We start from the raw sequence: 22,619 nt of genomic DNA, 5'->3' as shown, positions 1-22,619 counted from the left end.
TCATTCAACTCCAGTCACAGTGGCCTCTATGTTGTTCCTTGGACATGCCAGGCCCACTCCCACCTCGAAGCGTTTGCACTTGCTGCTCCCTCCACCTACAATGCTTATCCTCCAGATAACTACATAGCTCCCCTCTCACTTCTTTCAAATCTTTGCTCAACTATGTCTTTCTCAATTCAGCCTTCCCTGATTATCCTTTTTAAAACTGCAGCACTTCCAATGTACAAGATGACTTACTTATTCATTTATATTGCTGACTATCTTTCCCTCCCCCCACAAGAATGTAAGCTCCATACAGATTGAAGGTTCTTTTATTTTTTTAAATCTGTTTTGTCCACAGTTGTTTTTTTCTGTTTGGAACAGTATCTGGCACATAACAAGTGTTCAGTAAGTATTTGTGAAATGGCTGGCTGGCTGACTGGATGAATAGATAAATGAATAAATGAATGAATGAACTACCAATCAAAGTTTAGATTATCAAGAGACAACCAGCACTGCCACAGTGAGACAAGATCATTCCAGCCAAAATCACTGAAATGTGATGTCTTAATTGGTTTATTCACCGCATGAAGGTAGATTTACAATTCATAGTAGGATTTTAATTCCTAAATTATTAAAAGTATTTTCTTTATAGAAAATACCATGGTTGGGATTATCTCATAAACTTTCAGATTTCATTCCACCATCAAAAGAAAATCCAGATTTCAAAATTAAGCCAAGAAATAAAAAATTTTATTTTCCTTTAAATTAGGAAGTTCTGTTCGAATGAATAGTGAAAGCAACATTAGTTGAGAAGTAGGTCCACCAGAGAACTATAATTCAAGTAGCATTTAATAAAACTACTTAAAATAATAATGACAGCCACCATTCATTAAGTGCTTGCTATATGCCAGATACTGGCTCAAATACTAAATTAAAGGTGAGTTCTAAGGTGTGGGTATGTGGAAGGAATATAAAAGCATTTTTTAATAATAAATGATTATAATTCTTGGGATGAAATTTTTCAATTAAGAAATTTTTTTATAAAATCAAAGTATGACAATTAATATTATACATTTGGGAATCCTAAATAATAAAGAAATGGAGAATTCGAGCTATGTATTTGGAAATATGTTCTAAGCACAATAAATATGTATGACATAGACTGTTATTCTGAGTTTTATTATTTTGTTATTCACTGTAATGAGGTAGTTCAAGATAGATTTATATTTGTGTATGTGTCATAGCTAAAGTTTAAACTCATTCTAGCAGATATTACTCAGCCATAAAAAAGAACAAAATATAATGCCATCTGCAGCAACATGGATCGATCCAGCAATTGTCATACTGAGTGAAGTAAGTCAGACACAGAAAGACAAATATCATATGATATCCCTTATATGTGGAATCTAAATAAAAAGTGTACAAATGAACTTATTTACAAAACCAAAGTAGAGTCGTGCATGTAGAAAAAAACTTATGGTTATGAGGGGATAAGGGGTGGGGGGGGAGGGATAAACTGGGAGATTGGGATTGACATATACTCACTACTATATATAAATTAGATAACTAATAAGAACCTGCTGTATAACACAGGGAACTCTACTCAATACTCTGTAATAACCTATATGGGAAAAGAATCTAAAAAAAAAAGAAAGAGTGGACATATGTATATGTATAACTGATTCACTTTGTTGTACACCTGAAACTAACACAACATTGTAAATCAACTATACTCCAATAAAATTGTTTTTAAGTTAGAAGAAAAAAAATAATATAATAATAATGGTTATATAATAATGAATCCAACCTGGCTTATATTTGTCTTTATACCCACACAATTGTAAAACATTATTTTTAATATTTTTTGGAGGAAGGGGCCCATGAAGGCCCCATGAAAGACATATGTGACCTTGGTCTGATTCTTCCCATCCCATACCCCATGAGCATGCTAAGGGCTTCACTGTGGAGTAATGCAAGTTGCTCCACAACCCTCACATTTTGGAATCAAGAACAGCTTTAGCTAGCTTAAAGAAAGCCTCAAATTATCTGCTTTTTTTGCTTCCCATATTACCAAAGTACCTAAAATCTGAATTAGGTATTTTACACAGGAACAATGCTCTTCCTGATTGTTTTGTATAAAAGCACATATATGCTTTAAAGTAATTGTCTCTGGACCTCCCATTTGAGCTTATACAGAAAGGGTGAATTACAAATAACAAATAGAAAATAGATTGTAAGCATGTTTTAAATATTTGAGTCAATTAGAATTTTTCACGTCTTGCAGAATGTGGGATTTACGTGAATATAGAGATAATAAATAATAAAGCATATATCTAGGAGAAAATTTTTGTTTTCCCACAACACTCATGGTTGGCTTGTTAAATTCTGACATACATCATCAATGTCCCAAGCTTCCTGATAATGTTGTAGAAGTTTATATAAATGTTAAGTGCACCTTTCTTAAATGTTCCAGATATTAAATAACTCATTGAGGTAAAATATCACTTCTGCATGATTTTCCCCCTGACAACCCCAGGCTGATTAGAAGTTCTTTAGTCTGTGCTTCTCTGGAAAATATACTGGTAGCAACATTTAGTAAACTGTTATTAAGTTATCATTGTTACTGTAAACTTATTTGTGTGAGGATACATGTGTTTTATTGAATCATAAAAAGCTACGTGAAGTCAAGAAAAGTTGGCACTACCTAGCATATCACAGGCACTCAAAAATATTTGCTGACTAACTGAATAAGTAAATGAATATTTTAGATTGAAAAAGGTCTCCAGTCTATAACCAGATCTATAGGAAGTGATATAACCTAAAGATGCCTCATTCCCAATCACGATGATATAAATGATGGTGACACCAATGTCAGTCCCTCAAGTCATTTGGCCATTCTAACAAGTCCAAGAGGAAGGAACTGACCTCAGCTTTCTCTGCCAGTCAGCACCACAGTGGATACAGACCCAGCTATGTAGCCAAAACATTTAGCCTCATTACACAGCTATTTACAAATGAGCTATTTACAGCTCATTACAAATACCTATGACTGACTGTAAAACGAAATTCTATATGAGGAAGATCAGCAAGTTGCATTCCCCATCAAAACAGTTTCAAGTAACTAATTTATTAATGGTCCATTTAAAAAAACAAGTATTGGGCTTCCCTGGTGGCGCTATGGTTAAGAATCTCCCTGCCAATGCAGGGGACATGGGTTCAAGCCCTGGTCCAGGAAAATCCCACATGCCATGGAGCAACTAAGCCCATGCGCCACAGCTACTGAGCCTGCATGCCACAGCTACTGAAGCCCATGTGCCTAGGGCCCATGCTAGCAACAAGAGAAGCCACAATGGAAGCCTGCACACTGCAAAAAGAGTAGCCCCCGCTCAGTGCAACTAGAGAAAGCCAGTGCACAGCAATGAAGACCCAATGCAGCCAATAATAAATAAATAAAATTTATAAATATTTATATATAATCTATATAGTATTTGTGTCCAAAATATTCAATTCAAATAGATTTAGGTGCTGGACTGGACTTTTCCAAAATTCAATATAATGAAAAACTATTCTAAATCTAAAAGAAAATAAAGGGATTAAAAGCCAAACACAATGTGTGAACATTGGTTAAATATTGTACCAAAAATAAAAACAAGCTCTGAGACATGAGACATGGAGACAATTGAGAAAACTGAAAAATGGAATGTATGTTACTTATTCATCAATGTTACATTTCTTAGGTGTAGTGATGATGTTGTAGTTAAGTAGGAGAATGTCCTTGTTCTTAGGAGATCTGTACTGAAATATTTGGGGTGGAATAGGGAGGGTGGGAGGGAGATGCAAGAGGAAGGGGATATGGGAATATATGTATACATATAGCTGATTCACTTTGTTATACAGCAGAAACTAACACAACATTGTAAAGCAATTATACTCCAATAAAGATGTTTAAAAAAATATTTGGGGGTAAGAGTCATGATGTCTACAACTTACTTTCAAATATCCTAATGACAACAAAAAGTGTATGTGTATGCATGTGTGTGGGTGTGTGCTGGTGGCAGTGAGGGGAAGGAGAGGAGGTAAATGTGGCAAAATGGTAATAATTGTAGAATTTAGGTGAAAGGTATTCGGGTGTTTTACTTTTTTTGTAAAATCCAATATTTTCAAAATTAAAAGTTAGAGGAAAATGTAAAAAAGAATAATGTTATAGAGAAAGGTTTAAAGACAGAAAAGGTATCTATGATTACAATATTATGTTTTAAGAGCAGGTTCAAAGTAATGTACACCATAGTTCTGTTTGGGAATATATGGATGAATATACATTAATGTATTAATAGAGGTCACTGAATTGGAGCCCTCTAAATTGTGCAGCTTGGCAGTCTGGAGTGTTTATCTCTGTATTGTCCAATTACAGTCACTTCTATTTTCTTATTTTTATTTATAAAAAATTGCTTATTTTATCCATATACATTCACATATATGTACAAATTATTTTAAAAGAGTGAGAATGAACTTATCAAAACCTTGCAACAATATATTCTGTTGGAAACTTGTCCCTGTCAAAACTGGTTAATCTATTGTTTACACTATTAAGATTACACCAGTGACTGGATATAAATAAATCATTTTATTTGAAAAAGAAAAACATGATGACAATAATTCTAGACTCTTAAATTGGCACTGGGAATATGAAAGTATTGCCCCAGAGGGCATAACTAATGACCTATGGGTGCGAACTACATTGAGACAGATTTCAGCTCATTATGAGACTGAACGTTGCAATGAATGTGTCCAACAAGGGAACAGACTGAACCATGAAATAATTGCCTATCAAAATAGCTTAACCACCTGTCAGAGATGATTAGAAGGAGGGATAGGGTATTAGATATACTCTAATCCTGCCTTTGGTCTCTAACAAGTTCATAGTCAAAAATAAAGAAAATAGGGACTTCCCTGATGGTCCAGTGGTAAAGAATTTGCCTTCCAATGCAGGTGATGCGGGTTCGATCCCTGGTCGAGGAACTAAGATCCCACATGCTGTGAGGCAACTAAGCCCACTTGCCACAACTACTGAGCTTGCACGCCTCAACTAGAGAGCCCACATGTTGCCAGCTACAGAGCCCCTGCACCCTGGAGCCTGCATGCCATAACTAGAGAAGAGAAAACCCGCACGCCACAACTAGAGAGAAGCCTGCACACCTCAACGAAGAGCCCACACACTACAACAAAAGATCCCGCATGCCTCAATGAAGATCCCATGTGCCACAACTAAGACCCAATGCAGCCATAAAAAAAATAATTAATTAAAGTTTTAAAAATAATAAAGAAAATAGCAGTAATAAACTGAATACATTTCCATTGAAGGAAAAACTACACAATGTTGCTGACTAACAAGACATAAGACAAGATTAATACTCTCTGGTCAGGATGCTGTATTTTTAAAAATTGGAATACTATTAAAACTGTTCAGCTAGACCAATTACTCAACCAAAAACAAAGTGTGTTACTTGCCATCATGAATCCAAATTATTTCTAAACATATGAACTTAGTCTTAAGTGTTGGTGTATTCATACAATGGAATACTGTTTTAAAAGAAAAAATGAAGAGGAACAAACTACTGATATATACAACCATATGGATATATGTCAAAAAAACCTTATGCTGAGTGAAAGAAGCAAGACACAAGAATACATGCTGTATGATTTCATTTATATCGATTTCAAAAACAGGCAAAACCAATCTGTTAGAAATCAGAAGGTGGTTGTGTAGAACACAGGGAGGATGAATAAAAAGGGGCACAAGGGAAATTTCTCAGGTAATAGAAACGTTCTAACTCTTGCTTTTTGGTGGTAATTACACGTTTACATACAGCCTTTAAAGTTCATCAAATGGAACACTTAAGATCTGTGTGGTTTTTGTTTATAAATTACACCTCTGTGAAATTAAAATAAATATTAAAAAATCATATTTGCTTTGTGTCACCTAAAGAACTCAATACTTACCAAGTGATTTCTTTTTACTGCAGAACATTATTGCACCTGATTTTTTTTCACCAGGCCTCAACAGCTGGCCTACATAAGAAAACAAGAAATGTACACAACATTAGTATTTGAGAAATGCTCATTAACCATAAATTGCCATCATTCAGCTTTCTTCCTAGTCAAATCTAGATGACTAGGAAGTCATTAACACAGTAAGGAATAATAGACTCCATTTATGAGACTTAAATCTAACAAGATAATAATAATTCTATAACTCACAGACATAGAAAACAAACTTATGGTTACTAAAGGAGAAAGGGGAAATGGATAAATTAGGAGTTTGGGATTAAAATATACACACTACTATATATAAAATATATAACCAACAAGGACCTGCTGTATAGTACAGGAACTATATTCAATATCTTGTAATAACCTCTAATGGAAAAGAATCTAAAAAAGAATATATATATATATCTGAATCACTTTGCTGTACACCTGAAAGTAACACACCATTTTAAATCAATTATATTTCAATTTAAAAAATTTTTAAGGAAACAAATAATTCTATACAAAAATTATCTATTTGTATTATGGCGGCTATATGGAACAATGTAAGGTAAGCACAAGTGTAATATTCAATTTGGCATTAAAATGGAGCCAAATTTTCTAACATATCCAAAACCCTGTGAATCAGAATATCTCAGAGGTGACACTCCATTACCTGCCTTTTATTCAAGTACCAAAAGTAATTCCTTCCCAAAACAGTCACCCAAGTCCAAGAAGTGCAGAGTCCCATATAGAATTAATTGAACAAGGAACACGCCAAGACACATAGTAATCAAACTGACAAAAACTAAAGACAAAGAGAAAATATCCAAAGCAACAAAGGAAAAGCAACAAATAACATACAAGGGAATCCCCATGAGACTATGAGCTGATTTTTCAGCAGAAACTCTACAGGCCAGAAGGGAGTGGAATGATACATTTAAAGTGATGAAAGGGAAAAACTGACAACCAAGAATACTCTACCCAGCATGTCTCTCATTCAGAATTGATGGAGAAATCAAAAGCTTTACAGACAAACAAAAGCTAGAAGAATTCAGCACCACCAAATGCTAAAGGAACTCTTTCAATAGAAGAGGCAACAGCTAGAAACAGGAAAATTACAAAATGGTAAAGCTCACCAGTACAGGTGAACATACAGTAAGGGTAGGAAATCATCTATACACAAATATGGTATCAAAACATTAATTGTGAGAGAAGGAGAGCAAAAATGCAGGATATTTGAGATGCATTTGAAATTAAGAGACCAGCAACTTAAAACAATCATGTATACATATAGACTGCTATATCAGAACCACATGGTAACCACAAATGAAAAATCTAAAATAGATATACACATAAAAAAGAAAAAGAATCCAAACACAACAATATAATCATCAAATCACAAGAGAGGGGAACAAAAGAGAAAAGGAATAAAAGACCTACAAAAACAAATACAAAATATTTTTTTAAATGGCAATAAGAACATACATATCAATAATTAACTTAACTGTAAATGGATTAAATGCTCAAACCAAAAGAAATAGACTGGCTGAATGAATACAAAAATAAGACCCATATATATGTTGTCTATAAAAGACCCACTTCAGATCTAGAGACACAAACAGACTGAAAGTGAGGGGATGGAAAAAGGTACTCCATGCAAATGGAAATCAAAAGAAAGCTGGAGCAGCAATACTCATATCAGACAAAATAGAGTTTAAAATAAAGACTGTTACAATAGACAAATGACACTACATAATGATCAAGGGCTCAACTGAAGAAGATATAACAATTATAAATATATATGCACTCAACAGAGGAACACCTCAATACATAAGGCAAATGTTAACAGACATAAAGGAGAAATCGACCACAATACAATAATAGAGGGGAACTTTAGCACTCCACTTATATCAATGGACAGATCATCGAGACAGGAAATCAATAAGGAAACTCAGGCCTTAAATGACACATTAGAACACATGGACTTAATTGATATTTATAGAGTGCTCCATCCAAAAGCAGAAGAATACACCTTCTTTTCAAGTGTACATGGAACATTATCCAGAACAGATCACATGCTGGGCCACAAAGGAAGCCTTTAAGAAAACTGAAATCATATCAAGTATCTTTTCCGACCACTACACTATGAGATTAGAAATCAATTACAAGAAAAAAATGCAAAAACACAAACACGTAGAGGCTAAACAATATGCTATGAAACAACTGATGGATCACTGAAGAAATCAAAGAGGAAATAAAAAGAATACCTAGAGACAAATGAAAATGAAAACACAACAATCCAAAACCTATGGGATGTGGCAAAAGCAGTTCTTAGATGGAAGTTTATAGTGATACAAGCTTACTTCAGGAAACAAGAAAAATCTCAAACAAACAACTTTACCTTACACCTAAAGCGACTAGAGAAAGAAGAACACATAAAACCCAAAGTTAGCAGAAGGAAAGAAATCACAAAGATCAGAGCAGAAATAAATGAAATAGAGACAAAGAAAAAAATAGCAAAGACCAATAAACTAAGAGTTGAAAAGATAAACAAAATTGATAACACTTTAGCCAGAGTCATTGAGAAAAAAAGAGAGAGGGCCCAAATCAATAAAATCAGAAATGAAAAGGAGAAATTACAACTGACACCACAGAAATTCAAAGGATCATAAGAGACTACTACAAGCAACTATACACCAATGAAAAGGACAACCTAGAAGAAATGGGCAAATTCTTAGAATGGTACAATCTCCCAAGATTGAACCAGTAAGAAATAGAAAATATGACTAGACCAATTGTATGTATTGAAATTGAATCTGTGATGAAAAACTCCCAACAAACAAAAGTCATGGAATAGATGGCTTCACAGGTGAATTCTATCAAACATTTAGAGAAGAGCTAACACCTAACGTTCTGAAACTATTTCAAAAAACTGCAGAGGAAGGAACACTCCCAAATTCATTCTATGGGGCCACCATCATCCTGATACCAAATCCAGACAAAGCTACCATCAAAAAGAGAAAATTACAGGTCAATATCACTGATGAACATAGACATAAAAATCCTTAACAAATACCAGCAAACCAAACCCAGTAATACATTAAAAGGATCATACACCATGATCAAGAGGGATTTATCCCAAGGATGCAAGGACTTTTTAATATCTGCAAATCAATCAGTGTGAGGTACCACATTAACAAATTGAAGAATAAAAACCATATGATCATCTCAATAGATGCAGAAAAAGCTTTTGACAAAATTCAACACCTATTTCTGATAAAAACCCTCCAGAATGTGGGCACAGAGGGAACCTACCTCAATATAATAAAGACCATATACCACAAACCTACAGCTAACATCATACTCAATGGTGAAAAAATGAAAGCATTTCCTCTAAGATCAAGAAAAAGACAAGGATGTCCACTCTCATCACTTTTATTCAACATAGTTTTGAAAGTCCTAGCCACAGCAATCAGAGAAGAAAAATAAATAAAGGGAATACAAATTGGAAAAGTAGTAAAACTGTCACTGTTTGCAGATGACATGAAACTATACATTGAAAATCCTAAAGATGCTACCAGAAAACTACTAGAGCTCATCAATGAATTCAGTAAAGTTGCAGGAAAAGAAATTCATACACAGAAATCTGGTGCAATCCTATACACTAATAATGAAAGATCAGAAAGAAAAATTAAGAAAATCCCATTTACCATCGCATCAAAAAGTATAAAATACTTAGGAATAAACCTACCTAACAAGGCAAAAGACCTGTACTCCAAAAACTATAAGATGCTGATGAAAGAAATCAAAGGAGACATAAACAGCTAGAAAGATATACCATGTTATTGAATTGGAAGAATCAATACTGTCAAAATGACCATACTACGCAAGGCAGTTTACAAACTCAATTCAATCCTTATCAAATTATCAAAGGCATTTTTCACAGAACTAGAAGCAAAAATTTTTAAATTTGTATGGAAACATGAAAGACCTCAAATAGTGAAACCAATCTTGAGAAAGAAAAACAGTTGGAGGAATCAGGCTCCCTGCCTTAAGACTATAGTACAAAGCTACAGTAATCAAGACAATATGGTACTGGCTCAAAAACAGAGATATAGATCACTGAAACAGGATAAAAAGCCCAGAAATAAACTGACTCACCTATGGTCAATTAATCTATGACAAAGGAGGCAAGAATACAATGGAGAAAAGACAGTCTTCAATAAGTGGTGCTGGGAAAACTGAACAGCTACATGTAAAAGAATGAAATTAGAGCATTCTCTAACATCATACACAAAACTAAACACAAAATTGATTAAAGATGTAAATGTAAGGGCCAGATCCTATAAAACTCTTAGAGGAAAATATAGGCAGAACACTCTGACATAAATTGCATCAATATCAATATATATATATATATTCTTTTTCAGATTCTTTTCCCTTATAGATTATTACATACTATTGAGTATAGTTCCCTGTACTATACAGTAGGTCCTTGTTGGCTATCTATTTTACACATAGTAGTGTGTATATGTTAATGCCAGCCTCCTAATATAATCCTTCTCCCACCCTCTCTCCTATTTGGCAGCCATAAGTTTGTTTTCTGTGTCTGTGAGTCTCTTTCTCTTTGGAAATAAGATCATTTGTGTCTTTTTTTTCTTTTAGATGCCACATAGAATTGATGTCATATGATATTTGTATTTCACTGTCTGGCTTACTTTACTTAGTAAGATAATAGGGAAGGGAAACATAAGCAAAAAATGGAATTACATCAAACTAAAAAGCTTTTGCACAGTGAAAGAAACTATCAACAAAACAAAAAGCCTACCTACTGCACTGGAGAAGATATTTGTAAATGATATATCTGATAAGGGGTTAATATCCAAAATATACAAAGAACTCATACACCTCAACATCAAAAAAAAATAAAACCCCATTAAAAAGTGGTCAGAAGACCCGACGAGACATTTTTCCAAAGAAGACATACAGATGGCAAACAGACACATGAAAAGATGCTCAACATCACGAATCAGCAGGGTAATGCAAATCAAAACTACAGTGAGGGACTTCCCTTGTGGATCAGTGGTTAAGAATCCGCCTGCTAATGCAGGGCACATGGGTTCGAGCCCTGTTCTGGGAAGATACCACATGCCACGGAACAACTAAGCCCATGTGCTATTAACTACTGAGCCTGCGCTCTAGACCCTGCAAGCCACAACTGCTGAGCCCACGTGCTGTAGCTACTGAAGCCCATGCTCTGCAACAAGAGAAGCCACCACAATGAGGAGCCTGCACACTGCAACGAAGAGTAACCCCCCCTCAGCGCAACTAGAGAAAGCTTGTGCGCAGCAACGAAGACCCAATGTAGCCAAAAATAAATAAATAAAAATAAATATATTTTTTAAAAAAGACATTAAGCACCCTTATGTTCATCACAGCATTATTTACAATACCCAAGATATGGAAGCAACCTAAGTACCCATTGATAGATGAATGGATAACGCAGATGTAATGTATATATGCAATGGAATACTATTCAGCCATAAAAAAGAATGAAATCTTGCCAGTTTCAACAATATGGAAGGACCTAGAGGGTATTATGCTAAGTGAAATAAGACAAATACTGTATGATTTCACTTACTGGGCAACACAAATGAACAAATATAATGAAACAGAAACAGACTCATAGGTACAGAGAACAAACAGGTAGTTGTGGGGGAGGGGGGCAGGGGGAGGGAGGATGAGTGAAATAGGGAGATTAAGAGGTATAAACTTCCAGTGACAAAATGAGTCATGAGGGTGAAATGTACTGTGTGGGGACTATAGTCGATAGTAATATAATATCTCTGCATGGTGATAGATGGTAACTAGACTTATCATGGTAATCATTTTGTAATGTACAGAAATATGCAATCACTGTGCTGTGCACCAGGAACCAACACAGTGTTGTAGGTCAATTATACTTCAAAAAACAAACAACTGGGGCTTCCCTGGTGGCGCAGTGGTTGGGAGTCCGCCTGCCGATGCAGCGGACACGGGTTCATGCCCCGGTCCGGGAGGATCCCGCATGCCGCGGGGCGGCTGGGCCCGTGAGCCATGGCCGCTGAGCCTGCGCGTCCGGAGCCTGTGCTCCGCAGCAAGAGAGGCTGCAACAGTGAGAGGCCCGCGAACCACAAAAAAAAACAAAAACAAAACAAAAATAACAACGAACTCTCAGAAAAAGAGATCAGATTTGTGGTTACCAGAGGCAGGGGGTGGGAGGAGGGGGAATTGGATAAAAGTGATTAAAATGTACAAATTTCCAGTTAGAAGATAGTAACTACCAGGGATGTAACGTACAACATGATTCATATAATTAACACTGATGTGTGTTATATATAAAAGTCATTAAGAGAATAAATCCTGAGTTCTCATCACAAGAAATACAACTTTTCAAAATTTTTTTATCTAATATGAGATGATGGACGTTCACTAAATTTACTGTAGTAATCATTCCATGATGTGGGTCAAATCATTATGCTATACACCTTAAACTTATACAGTGCTGTATGTTAATTATTTCTCAATAAAACTGGAAGAAAAAAAGTTATTTAGAAATAAATAAATAGGGGGCAGAAATAATGTCATTATTATCTTTTATTTTTTTCCCTACATGTCTAATTTCCTTCACATGGTAAACTCTATTAAGGATTTAGAGTGAATAAATAAAGGGCAAACAAATAACTTCAACATTTAGAACCCAAAGGACCACGGAAATGAACTGAAGCACCTTCGCAAACACATGACAGGGTAGGCAGAGGTTCTGAATTCATACTCTTTAGGTTAGAAAGAGAAATGACTTGTTTGTTCCTGCTCAAAGACATGGTGTGGCAGGATGCATTAAACACCCATGAAAGAAGAAGCTGGTCAGTCATATGGAGACCAGAAAAGAGGAAGAACAGCACTTATGGCTTAGCAGTTACTAGAAAGGAGGATGCAGAGGAATTTCATCAACACCTACTGTTGCTTTACAAATTTCTAGTGTCTAAAAGGCCTGAAACCATCAATATTTCTCCCTGTTGTGCTCCCAGATTCATGAGTTCCCTTCCATCACCTCCAGGAAAAGCAGCAGCCCACTGAGGGAATAGCCACCCCTGGGGTGCCCCTGACAAGTAGGGCCATCAACACTTTGTAAAACCCACTGCTTTTCCAGGAACCAGTCACTAAAACTGATGAATCCAACAAGATGGGAGTACTACTGCCAGGTGCTGCTAGAAGCAGGGATAGGTCCTCAAATATAACCCATCAATAACTCTTCTGTTCTTCTTCCCATGCCTTCTACCAACTGCCACCAAGGCTGCCTAAAACAATCCCCCCCCTCCCCCTCCTCACTGCTCCCCCTACCCCAGTCTTAGGCAGCAGATGCCTCTAGGACATGCCTGCTGACCAGTGACTGCTTTCCCCTGCATTCCTTCTAACAGGTTTCCCCGCTCCAGCCTTGGCCACCCATAGACCAGGGTCCACATTGAAGCCACAGTGATCTTTATAAAAATTAAACGGCATCATATCACACCCCTGCTTAAAACCCTTCAATAACATCCCACTGGCCTTAGAAAAAAGATCAAATTGCATCATGATTCCTTGGCCCCTCTGCAACCTGGTCCCTGCTAGTCTTTCTACCCTGATTTCTCATCACTCTCCTTACAGCCCCCATTCTTCCTTGCACCCCCCACCATGTCTATACTACAGAAATAACTCAGCTTCTTTCTATTTGAGGGCCTTGACACATGCTCTTCCCTCTGCCTGTCATAATCTAACCCCATCGCCAGCCCCTTCACCTAACTTGTACTCATCTTTTCAATATCAACTCATACATCACTTCCTCTAGGAGTTCTCCCCTGGTCCCCCAAATCAGAGGTAAGAGCACCTCCTATGTGCTCCCATAGAATCCAGAACTTCCAATTTCAGAGCCCTTATCATTCTAGAATGTATTTGCCTATTATGTTGGCTGTTTTCCCATTAGTCTACAAACTCGAGTGGGGCAGAGACCCAATCTGTGTTGTCCATAGTTGTATCTTCAGTGTCAAATGCACGCCTGGCATGTGGCAGTGCTCAATAAAAATTTGCTAAATGAAAGAATGATTAATGTTCTCAGTGTCTATGAGGAATGAAGCAAGGGCTTCCAGATGCTAAAAGGCATTTCCCTTTTAGCAACTATCCCTTCCTAGACCCCAACCCCAAGTTCAAGAACATCTTAGATCTTCCCAAACTGGGAACCGTCATGGCTTTCTTAGCTGCTCCCTACCTCTGGCTGGTCCCTATCATCCTGTGCATCCCCCACCTCCAGCCTAGGAAGAACCTCAAAAAATGAGAAGTATTTGGTTAGCAATAGGAAGAGTGTTGCAGGCAAACTGAACAGCACAAGAAAGGAGGAGGAATTTGCAAATCTTGGGGTAGAAGGGCAAGAGGAGGCACTCTGGCTCTAAAAGAAGATGCACAGAAAGGATTTTTTGAGGAAAAGCCTTTCTGTGAGAAATAACATGGACAAAAGCGGGTTTTTTTATCCATGAGGGACTATCTTTGTTCCAACAAATAGTCACAACCGATACAAAATGGCAACATGGAGAAGGATGAATGGATTCTGTGACAATGACACCTTGATCTGGTGGCCCCATCTGGCCAGAGGGTTAAGGCTCATCAGCAAGTTCTAAGCCAACTAGTTAGGGCTTGAAAACTCTCTCTGGAGACTAAGTAAACATCTTCTGTTTTCATGGGCTCAGAGTCCCTCGAGCTGGTGAAAAGAATGATTCTTTAAGTAGGATGGCAAAAGGGACTCTCCACCCTGACAGGTAGCAATGAGAATGCAGGCAGAAGAAAGAAACTCAATCTCTCAGGAAGTTATTAGGAGTACCGGCCACTGGCCAACGTTTTCTTTCTTTCTCCTTATTGGTTTGCTAGATTGCTTTGAGGGATTAGCACTAACAGACAGCCAGAACAAAGGATGAACTTAAATATATATTTGTGTAATATAAAGGTAACTAAAGAGAAAATATCCATGTAAACCCTTCTGTCTCTTATTTTAGATCTTCCTATAAGCACTTTTCACTTTAAAAGCCCCTAGACAATTAAACATAAAGCAAAACCATATCCTTCCTAAAATTACCTTTAAACCATCCAATTATTTGCTTTTAATTTCTCTAATACCATCTTCCAAAGTATCTTTGAAAGCTTTTATCTTTAAAATAATGAATAAATTCATTTTTTAACTTTAGCCATTTTTATTTTTGTAGAAAATATTCTCTATTTCATATTTAATCCAGAGTGATAATATAATTACTGTTGTACGAATTAAACAATATTTCTCTAAGGTTTGTGAAAAGTGTTTCTTATTAATGATCTTATTCAAGTGTTTTTACTCTCTAAGACATGTGGTTACAACAAAAACTAAGGATTCAAGTCCATGTTTCCTACAATCCAATCTTTTCCTTTTAAAAGCAGCAACCCAGGTATATTTAATGGAGGATTCATATTAATGTAGCAGATTCTAGTGTAAATTTTAGGAAGTAAAACTCTGTCCTTTTATTGTTGTACACTTATCAATTCACCAAAATACCCCAGCTGACACTCGCTCTACCTCTAAAGGATGTCAGAGTAAAGAAAAAGCCATCTTTTATTGAACTTTCAGATCAGTGAGCGTCTACGGAAATACACTGAAAAAAAATCAGGTGACAAAGAAGGTTTTGTTAAAACGAAATCTAGCTCTAGAAGTAGGAACTTAGGATTTTGAAATTCAACATTTACAAGTAGTGAAGCAAACACTGTTTACATAAAAACATCCCACATTCCTCCTTTTATGAAATCACCCCAAAGCAGAATAAATAGAAAAAGGTAAGTTGCTGAATAGGTTTTATCTTACCCTTGCCTTCATCTTATGCAAGGGATTAAAATGGTGGTTTTCTTGTGTGAAAGTCTTAGTGGGTTTTTACAAGAAAAACAGGTCTGGGGAAAGTAAGAAGAGAGGTAAATGTAACCAAAATAATAGCTAAGTGTTTTACGTATATTAATTCATTTAACTGATCACTTTTTTGGGAAAAGATTGAGAGTGACGCTTGCATGAAGAATTTGGGTTTTTTTACATTTCAAGTTCAGGTTTTGAATCTTGGTCACAGAAAGTAATTCTTCTAATGGAAAAAATGGCAAAGTAAAGAGAAAACTCCAATTTGTTTAGGGAAGATAAGAAGTTGGTTTCAGATACCTTGAGACTGAGGACATAACAAGACATCCAAGTTGGAAATGCTACTTAAGCAGCTACTTAAGCAGCTGTGAGCAGAAGAGTGCATACTGGTCATATTATGATTCCTCAAAGAGGTCCCTACTTATAGTGAAAATGGGTACACCTGGTTGCAGGTGACTCAGCACTTTAAGCCAAGGATTAAAATGGAGATTCTCTTTAATGATCAGAGGCCATTCAACAATCAAGTTATTATACTTAATTCCCCCTGCTCCAATTCCACCATCACCAAGCAACCTACTGATAATAACTTGCTTTCCCCCAGAAGTCTGCCTACAGGGGAAGAATACACCAGTCATGCATGCTGAAGTGAACATTCTGGTCCTCCTGACAGTTATATATTATACATTTTCAATTCATAAATTGTCATTCATCTCACTCTAGATCATCCGTCTCCTGAGCTAATATTAGTCTTCCCCAGAAAGGTAGCTCTGTTTTTGGTTTGCTGTTGACTTATGGTCCAAAGTCTACAGGACATATGACCCACTCTAGCCATAACAAACTCACCAACCGGCAACCAAGGGAACAGCCTGCTGACCTGCTCAAGGGGCAGCAGGATGTGATGGCTGCAAGCTTGTCCTTTGGAGTCAAACAACCTGATCTTGGATTCCTGCTTTTTCTACTAACATTACAGAATCCGGGGCAAGTAAGCTCTCTGGGCCTCAGAACATACCTGGACAGGTTGTTGGGGACAGTGACACATAATGAAAATGCTCGTTAGACAGTTATCTTGAAGGCAGCCCTCTGAACTTCCCCTGTCAAAATGTCTATGTAAACGTTAGGGTGAATTGAGGACAGTGAGTACAACCCCTGTAAGACATTCTGCGGCAAAATAAAGGAGCTAAGTGTGAATGGGTAATGAGGCTTTAAAGAGAAGATGTGCTTACAGTGGGGCGCCAGGGCCATGGCAATAAACTAAGGGGATAGAACCAGTGGGAAGAGAGATTGAAAACGTGAGGGAGAGTGACAGGAAGACAAAGGAATCAGAGGAGATTGGGAAAGAAAGGGAAGAGGTAGGGGCTAGGACAGTGGGGGAAGACACAGGAGGAGGAGTTGAAGCCAGAGAGTAGCGCAGGCAGATTCTTGGCAGCTCTCCTTCCTTGCCCAGAGTGCTGCTCAGGGAGCGCCCCTCGGCCCGGCTTCAACTCAGGGTCAAGGGAGGAGCTGGGGTGTCCCCGCAGGGGCATCCTCTACATCCTTTGAGCAGTGGGTCCTCACCAGTTCTCAGGACTCAGGGACAAGATGGCCCAAGGGGGAAAGGTCCCACACAGCTTCAAGGAGCCCAACCCCAGTCCTCAGCCCCTGTGAGGACCTCCTGTCCCCCACCCGTCTATTCTCCAGTCTCCGTGCTGTTCTGCTTGCCTCCCTCTCTCCCCAACTCTGCCTTCTCTTCCTCTTCGGAGACACTGTAATAATGTACAGGAGGGACTTTTAGGATAACAGATCCCGATCCTAGCTCAGTTTCTTTCTATCTAGTGTTACTTTGACCAAGTTACTTACCCTTCCTAAGATTCAATCCCCGAATCTGTAAAATAGAGGTAATAATTCCTTCCTCTCAGGGCTGTTTCCAGGATAAATATAGATGTAAATACAGCTCACTCCATAAGAATGTGCTTCCTCCCCCTCCTTCCTTCCTCCCCATCTGTCCTCTCTCCTCCTACTCCCTCCCCTTTTCTCTGCTTTCACTCTCAGTTTCCTTTCCCTGTTTCCCTGACTTTCCTTCCTATTTCTCACTAAGGCACTTGCCTCTCAACCCAACCCACCAAGAGGACTGACCCACCAAGAGCGGAGGGGAGGGGAGCTGCCTGGAAGGCTTAGATGAACAATGGAGAACCCATCTGCTGAGTAATAGTGGAGTCTGAGGATGGGAAGTGGGATGGCAGGATTAGGGAATCAGCCCCTTCTCTCCTCCTGCTGCCCTCTACCTTCTCTGGTCCTGCCCCTGCCCCTTTCCTCCTTCTGGCCCTAGGCTCCCAGAGGCTGAAAAGCAAAGCCTCAGTGAGTCTTCCCACCTCTGGACATGGTGACCTTGCAGACATATCTGCTGGCAACCCTGCCTACGAGCCCAATAACATTCCCCAGGAGCCCCCTGTTCCAGGTCTCTAAGGGATGGGGGGTGGGAGATGGAACACAGCTCTAAGACTCCAGGGAAGGGACATCTTGACGCAAAAGGGAAATCTCAGCCTTGGGAGGTTAGACCAGTGAGGGATAAGCTAAGGAATAAGCCCAGGCCTCAGTCCTACATGTGTGCAGCTCTGAGTGTGATATGAGGGTAGGAGGTATAGATAATGTTTTATTTATTTTTTAACTAATTTTTATTGGAGTATAGTTGCTTTACAATGTTGTGTTCGATTCTGCTGTACAGCAAAGTGAATCAGGTATAGATAATGTTTTAATCATACTGATGGCTGCCAACAGCTGTAGGGCTTACAGAGTATAGATATTGGGCAAAAACAGAAGTAAAAAAATTTAAGGCAGTCTGTGTACGTGTTTGTCAAAGTGATGGTTAGCACAGCCAAATTTATAAACTGCTTACCAATTATATCTAATTACCATGCCTCAACAATAAATTATTCTATTTCCCATATAATGTATATCAGATTGCTTTTGTTGTAAGTTGTCATGTCGACACTGAAGTCTGTTTATATTCTGTTAGGCACGCAGCTGTTACCAAAAAATTCTAAAGTGGTGGGAACACTTCTTCCCTTTCTCCTCTTGTTTATGTCCTGCTTATTTTCCAACTTGATCTCCTAGTTTCCTTCTCTCTTTCCTTTCTCTTCCTTGCCTCACCTGCCCTCACTGCCCCTCTTGTGCATTTTCAATGTCCTTCTCCTCATCCTGCCTTTTCTCTCCCAAACACACTTCCCCTGGCTTGGTCATCTTCCTTCCCCTTCTCACTTTCCCATTCCTCCCCCAGCCTGGAGTCAGGGGCCAGGTTTGGTCCTGTTATCTCTCTACCTCCAGCAAGTTCGCCTCCCTTCTAAGCCCTGGTTTTCTCATCTGTAAACAGAGACAATCAGGGTAACTCATGGGATCATTTAGCAAACTAAATGAGGTCATGCCTGTAAAAAAAAAAAAAAAAAAAATTAGCACAGTGCCTCCTGCTACAAAGTTAATACTGAAGAAAGGAAAGCTATTATTATTTTTATTTTTCTTAAATGTATTTTTAACTCTACATACATAGAAAACCTATCAAATTTGAGAGCATCCTTACTGATATTCAATCATCAAACACTCATCAGATGCCTATTCTATGTCAAACCTGAGCTGGGTAGAGGGAGGAAAGGATCATTAGGCCCTATCTCTGTCCTTCAAAAGCCAAGAGTCTGGGGTAGATGAGACCAGATACATAGAAAGTTCATTAGTGCAGGACTATGACAGAAGGAGGGACTGAGAACTATGGAGACAGAGGGAAGGAAATCACCAAGCCTGCTTTGCAGAGTCAGCTATGAGCTCACAGATGGTAATTTGAAGTCAAGTCCTTTTGAAAAGAAGAGTTTGCTCAGTAAAACAACGTAAGTACAGGCAAAAAGAACAGCAGGTGGAAAGACCAAGTGTTGTGATAGGAAGCAGTGATAGTCATGGCAACCAGATTACAAGGGGCATGGAGGAGTGTAGTGTGATATGGGGCTGGCAAGGTAGATAAGAGATGGATTCTGAAAGAAATCATCATTATCATCATCACTCCCATTCACTTGGTACTTAGCCTCATGCTAAGCACTGACATGTATCATCTCATTCAATCCTCAACAAAATTTTACGGGCAGGGACTATCCCTATTTGATAGATGAGGTGACACAGAGCACTGCCACAATCAAGATCCTATGGTTGATCCTCAGCTAATGGGGAGGCAGAAGGGCTCTCTCTGCAGAATGGTACACTTAGAATCCAGGCCCCCTTGTCCACTGTCGTTGCTGCCTCATGTCTCTACACAAGTGTATGCCGTCAGGGTTTTTAGGAAGGTTTTACTCTCACGACAAGGACTGGCACGGAAAGAAGTGGGGGAGCGGTGACAACAGGCAAATGGAGCTGGATTCTGGAAATATTCCTGCAGTTGGAATTGACAGACTTTATAAGGGGTCTGTATGCTGGGGTGCAAAACAAGGAGGAATCTGGGATAACTTCCACATTTTCAGCTCAGGACAATGAGAGGAGAGAGGTGCCATTAACGAAAATGACAAATACAGCAGTGAAGGGAGAAGGTGGGAGAGCGGGAGCAGGAACTGATGTGGGAGAATATTAAGTTCAGTTTGAACACACTAGGCTTGAAATGCCTCTTGCTCATGGAAAATATCCTCAGCATGAAAGAGAAAAGACAGACTTGTACACTTGGATCATCAACATATGAGGAAACACTGAAGTCACGGGGAATGAATGATCTCATTCAAGAAGAACAAGAATGAAGAGAAGTGAGGGGAGGACAGCGGGTGAGGATGAGTCAATAAGAGGACAAGGACAGAGTCCTAGGGAACACCCAACCTCAAAAGAAGGGCTAGAGAAACATGTACTGAAACAAAATGCTGTGGCTTTCCTCCTACGCCCTCTTCTTCAGAGCATCTAGCACAGAGCCTGGCACGGGGTAGGTAGGTGCTCAACAAACCAGCATTGAGTAAAGAAGAAGGGAGAGGAGAAAAAGGTAGGCTCACATTAAAGAAGGACTATGTTTCCAAAAATTCAATGGTCAATAATATTCATTACTGACCAATATAATATTTATATTTAACATTTAATTAGAATTTTATTTGTTAAAATTTAGAAAATACGTAATATTGCTAAGAAGTCAAGTAAGACTTTAGGCATACACTAGAAATGTGGAACATTTGGAGGATACTGTTTTCTTTGACATCATTTCTTGGGAAATCCTGAAAACAAATACTAGCACCTGATTCTTGTACACGCTGTGCAAGCATCTAGGATACATACATTAAGGAATTTTATTTCAAGGACAGCAACAATTTCTGATTTGCTTTGAAATGATAGGTTAAGTCTTTTCCTACTAAATGAAAATTTCCAATTTACCATGTAAGAAAAAAAATAAAATCCTCCTGAGCACAAAAAAAAACCCCGGGGCACAAAAAAAATCACTTGGCCCCTCATTTTTAAAGATGCATGCATGCATGATGAAACAATATAAAAGCATAAGATAGATAAATATAGGTCCAAAAATCCCTCTGAATTCACATTTTGCTGTAAAGGCAAGCAGGGAACAACACAGGCACAAAGGTGGCCGTTCTTGGACACAGGTAATCCCATACACAATACCGTATTTCCTCACCTCCTTTCTAATAAGCTTTCAGCCCCTAATTAATGTTTCTTGCCCATCTCCTTTTTTTCGAAACAGCTAATTGTTAACCAGGGACCTGAGACTCTCTCATGTCTGTCAACAAAACAGCTAGAAGAATCCATTTCTCTGTTCAGACAAATCTCAGTCCTAAAAACATACCCCTCAAGCCTCAGAGGGAGAGCTTAGTGACAAACTGTTATGCCCAAGGCATGAATTGATCATAAAATGAACAATATCTTGAATAGGTGCATCAGATACAAACCCTCCGGGAAAAAACTCAAACCAACTGCTATCAAAGGAAGTGACAAGTACCCACAAACCAAGAAGAAATGGACATTGATGTGACTCCCATTGGCTATGTAATAGGTGATGCTAACAGAAGAAAAATTTGACCTTCAAAGGAAAAAAAGAAAATGCTCTGTTTCCCAAATCCAACTAATTTCCCCAAAAATTACTTTTTAAATGAGAGGAGAATAATTAATACTCTTTGCTAAACTTCAACACACAGCAAATGAAAACAGCAAAGCAAAACAGCAACCTGGAAAAGGAAACCAAAAGCACCAAACAGCCCAGAACTACCTCTCTTCTTCGTCTCACCAACCCTTCAATGCTCCCCAGACTCACCTCAGCCTGGACCTAAGCCTCTCGCCCAAAAGGGAGATTTCCCAGCAGTGCAGCAAGATCAAACAGGTACCCATTCCATGACCATATCAATGAGAACGAGAAAAGCGAGAAAAGCAAGGCTACTCTGAAAGCTCTAGTAATTAACATAGAAAAGAAACTGGGTCTCTAGGGGACATTCTTGAAAACCTGAGATCGACTCCCGGAAAAACACTCTTGACCACTTACCACTACCGGAAGCTGCTAGATGGCAGATCAGAATCAGCATCTCATCAGTAAAAGAGGAAGGTGTTGCAGGAAAGCAGCCTCCCTGCCAGTGAAGAACTGAGGGAGTAAAAACGGTCCTTGGAAAAATACCAAAAGCCCAGAAGAGTTTTTCCTGGAATAGTTGCCTACTGCTGCTACCAGGGCAGAACTGGTTAATCTTGGAGA

The 22,619-nt window shown here is 38.4% G+C and overlaps 1 protein-coding gene across 2 annotated transcripts in view; it reads right to left on the bottom strand.

The window, feature by feature from the left end:
- ATP8B4 (ATPase phospholipid transporting 8B4 (putative)) overlaps positions 1-22,521 on the bottom strand; it is a 258,066-nt gene extending 235,545 nt beyond the window's left edge. The window contains exons 1-2 of one of the 2 annotated variants that reach the window (XM_060294275.1): positions 22,416-22,521; positions 5,983-6,051 (exon numbers count right to left, since the gene is read on the bottom strand). In XM_060294275.1, coding sequence (XP_060150258.1) covers positions 5,983-6,051; positions 22,416-22,455 — 109 coding nt within the window. In that variant the 5' untranslated portion in view covers positions 22,456-22,521. The remainder of the gene's footprint in view (positions 1-5,982; positions 6,052-22,415) is intronic. The other variant, XM_060294274.2, reaches the window with a different exon arrangement.
- Positions 22,522-22,619: the final 98 nt, after the last annotated feature.

This window comes from Globicephala melas, chromosome 2, assembly GCF_963455315.2.
Source record: "Globicephala melas chromosome 2, mGloMel1.2, whole genome shotgun sequence".
Classification (NCBI taxonomy): Eukaryota; Metazoa; Chordata; class Mammalia; order Artiodactyla; family Delphinidae; genus Globicephala; species Globicephala melas.
Note: the sequence above shows the minus strand (reverse complement) of the source record. Positions and strands in the feature narration are given on the sequence as shown.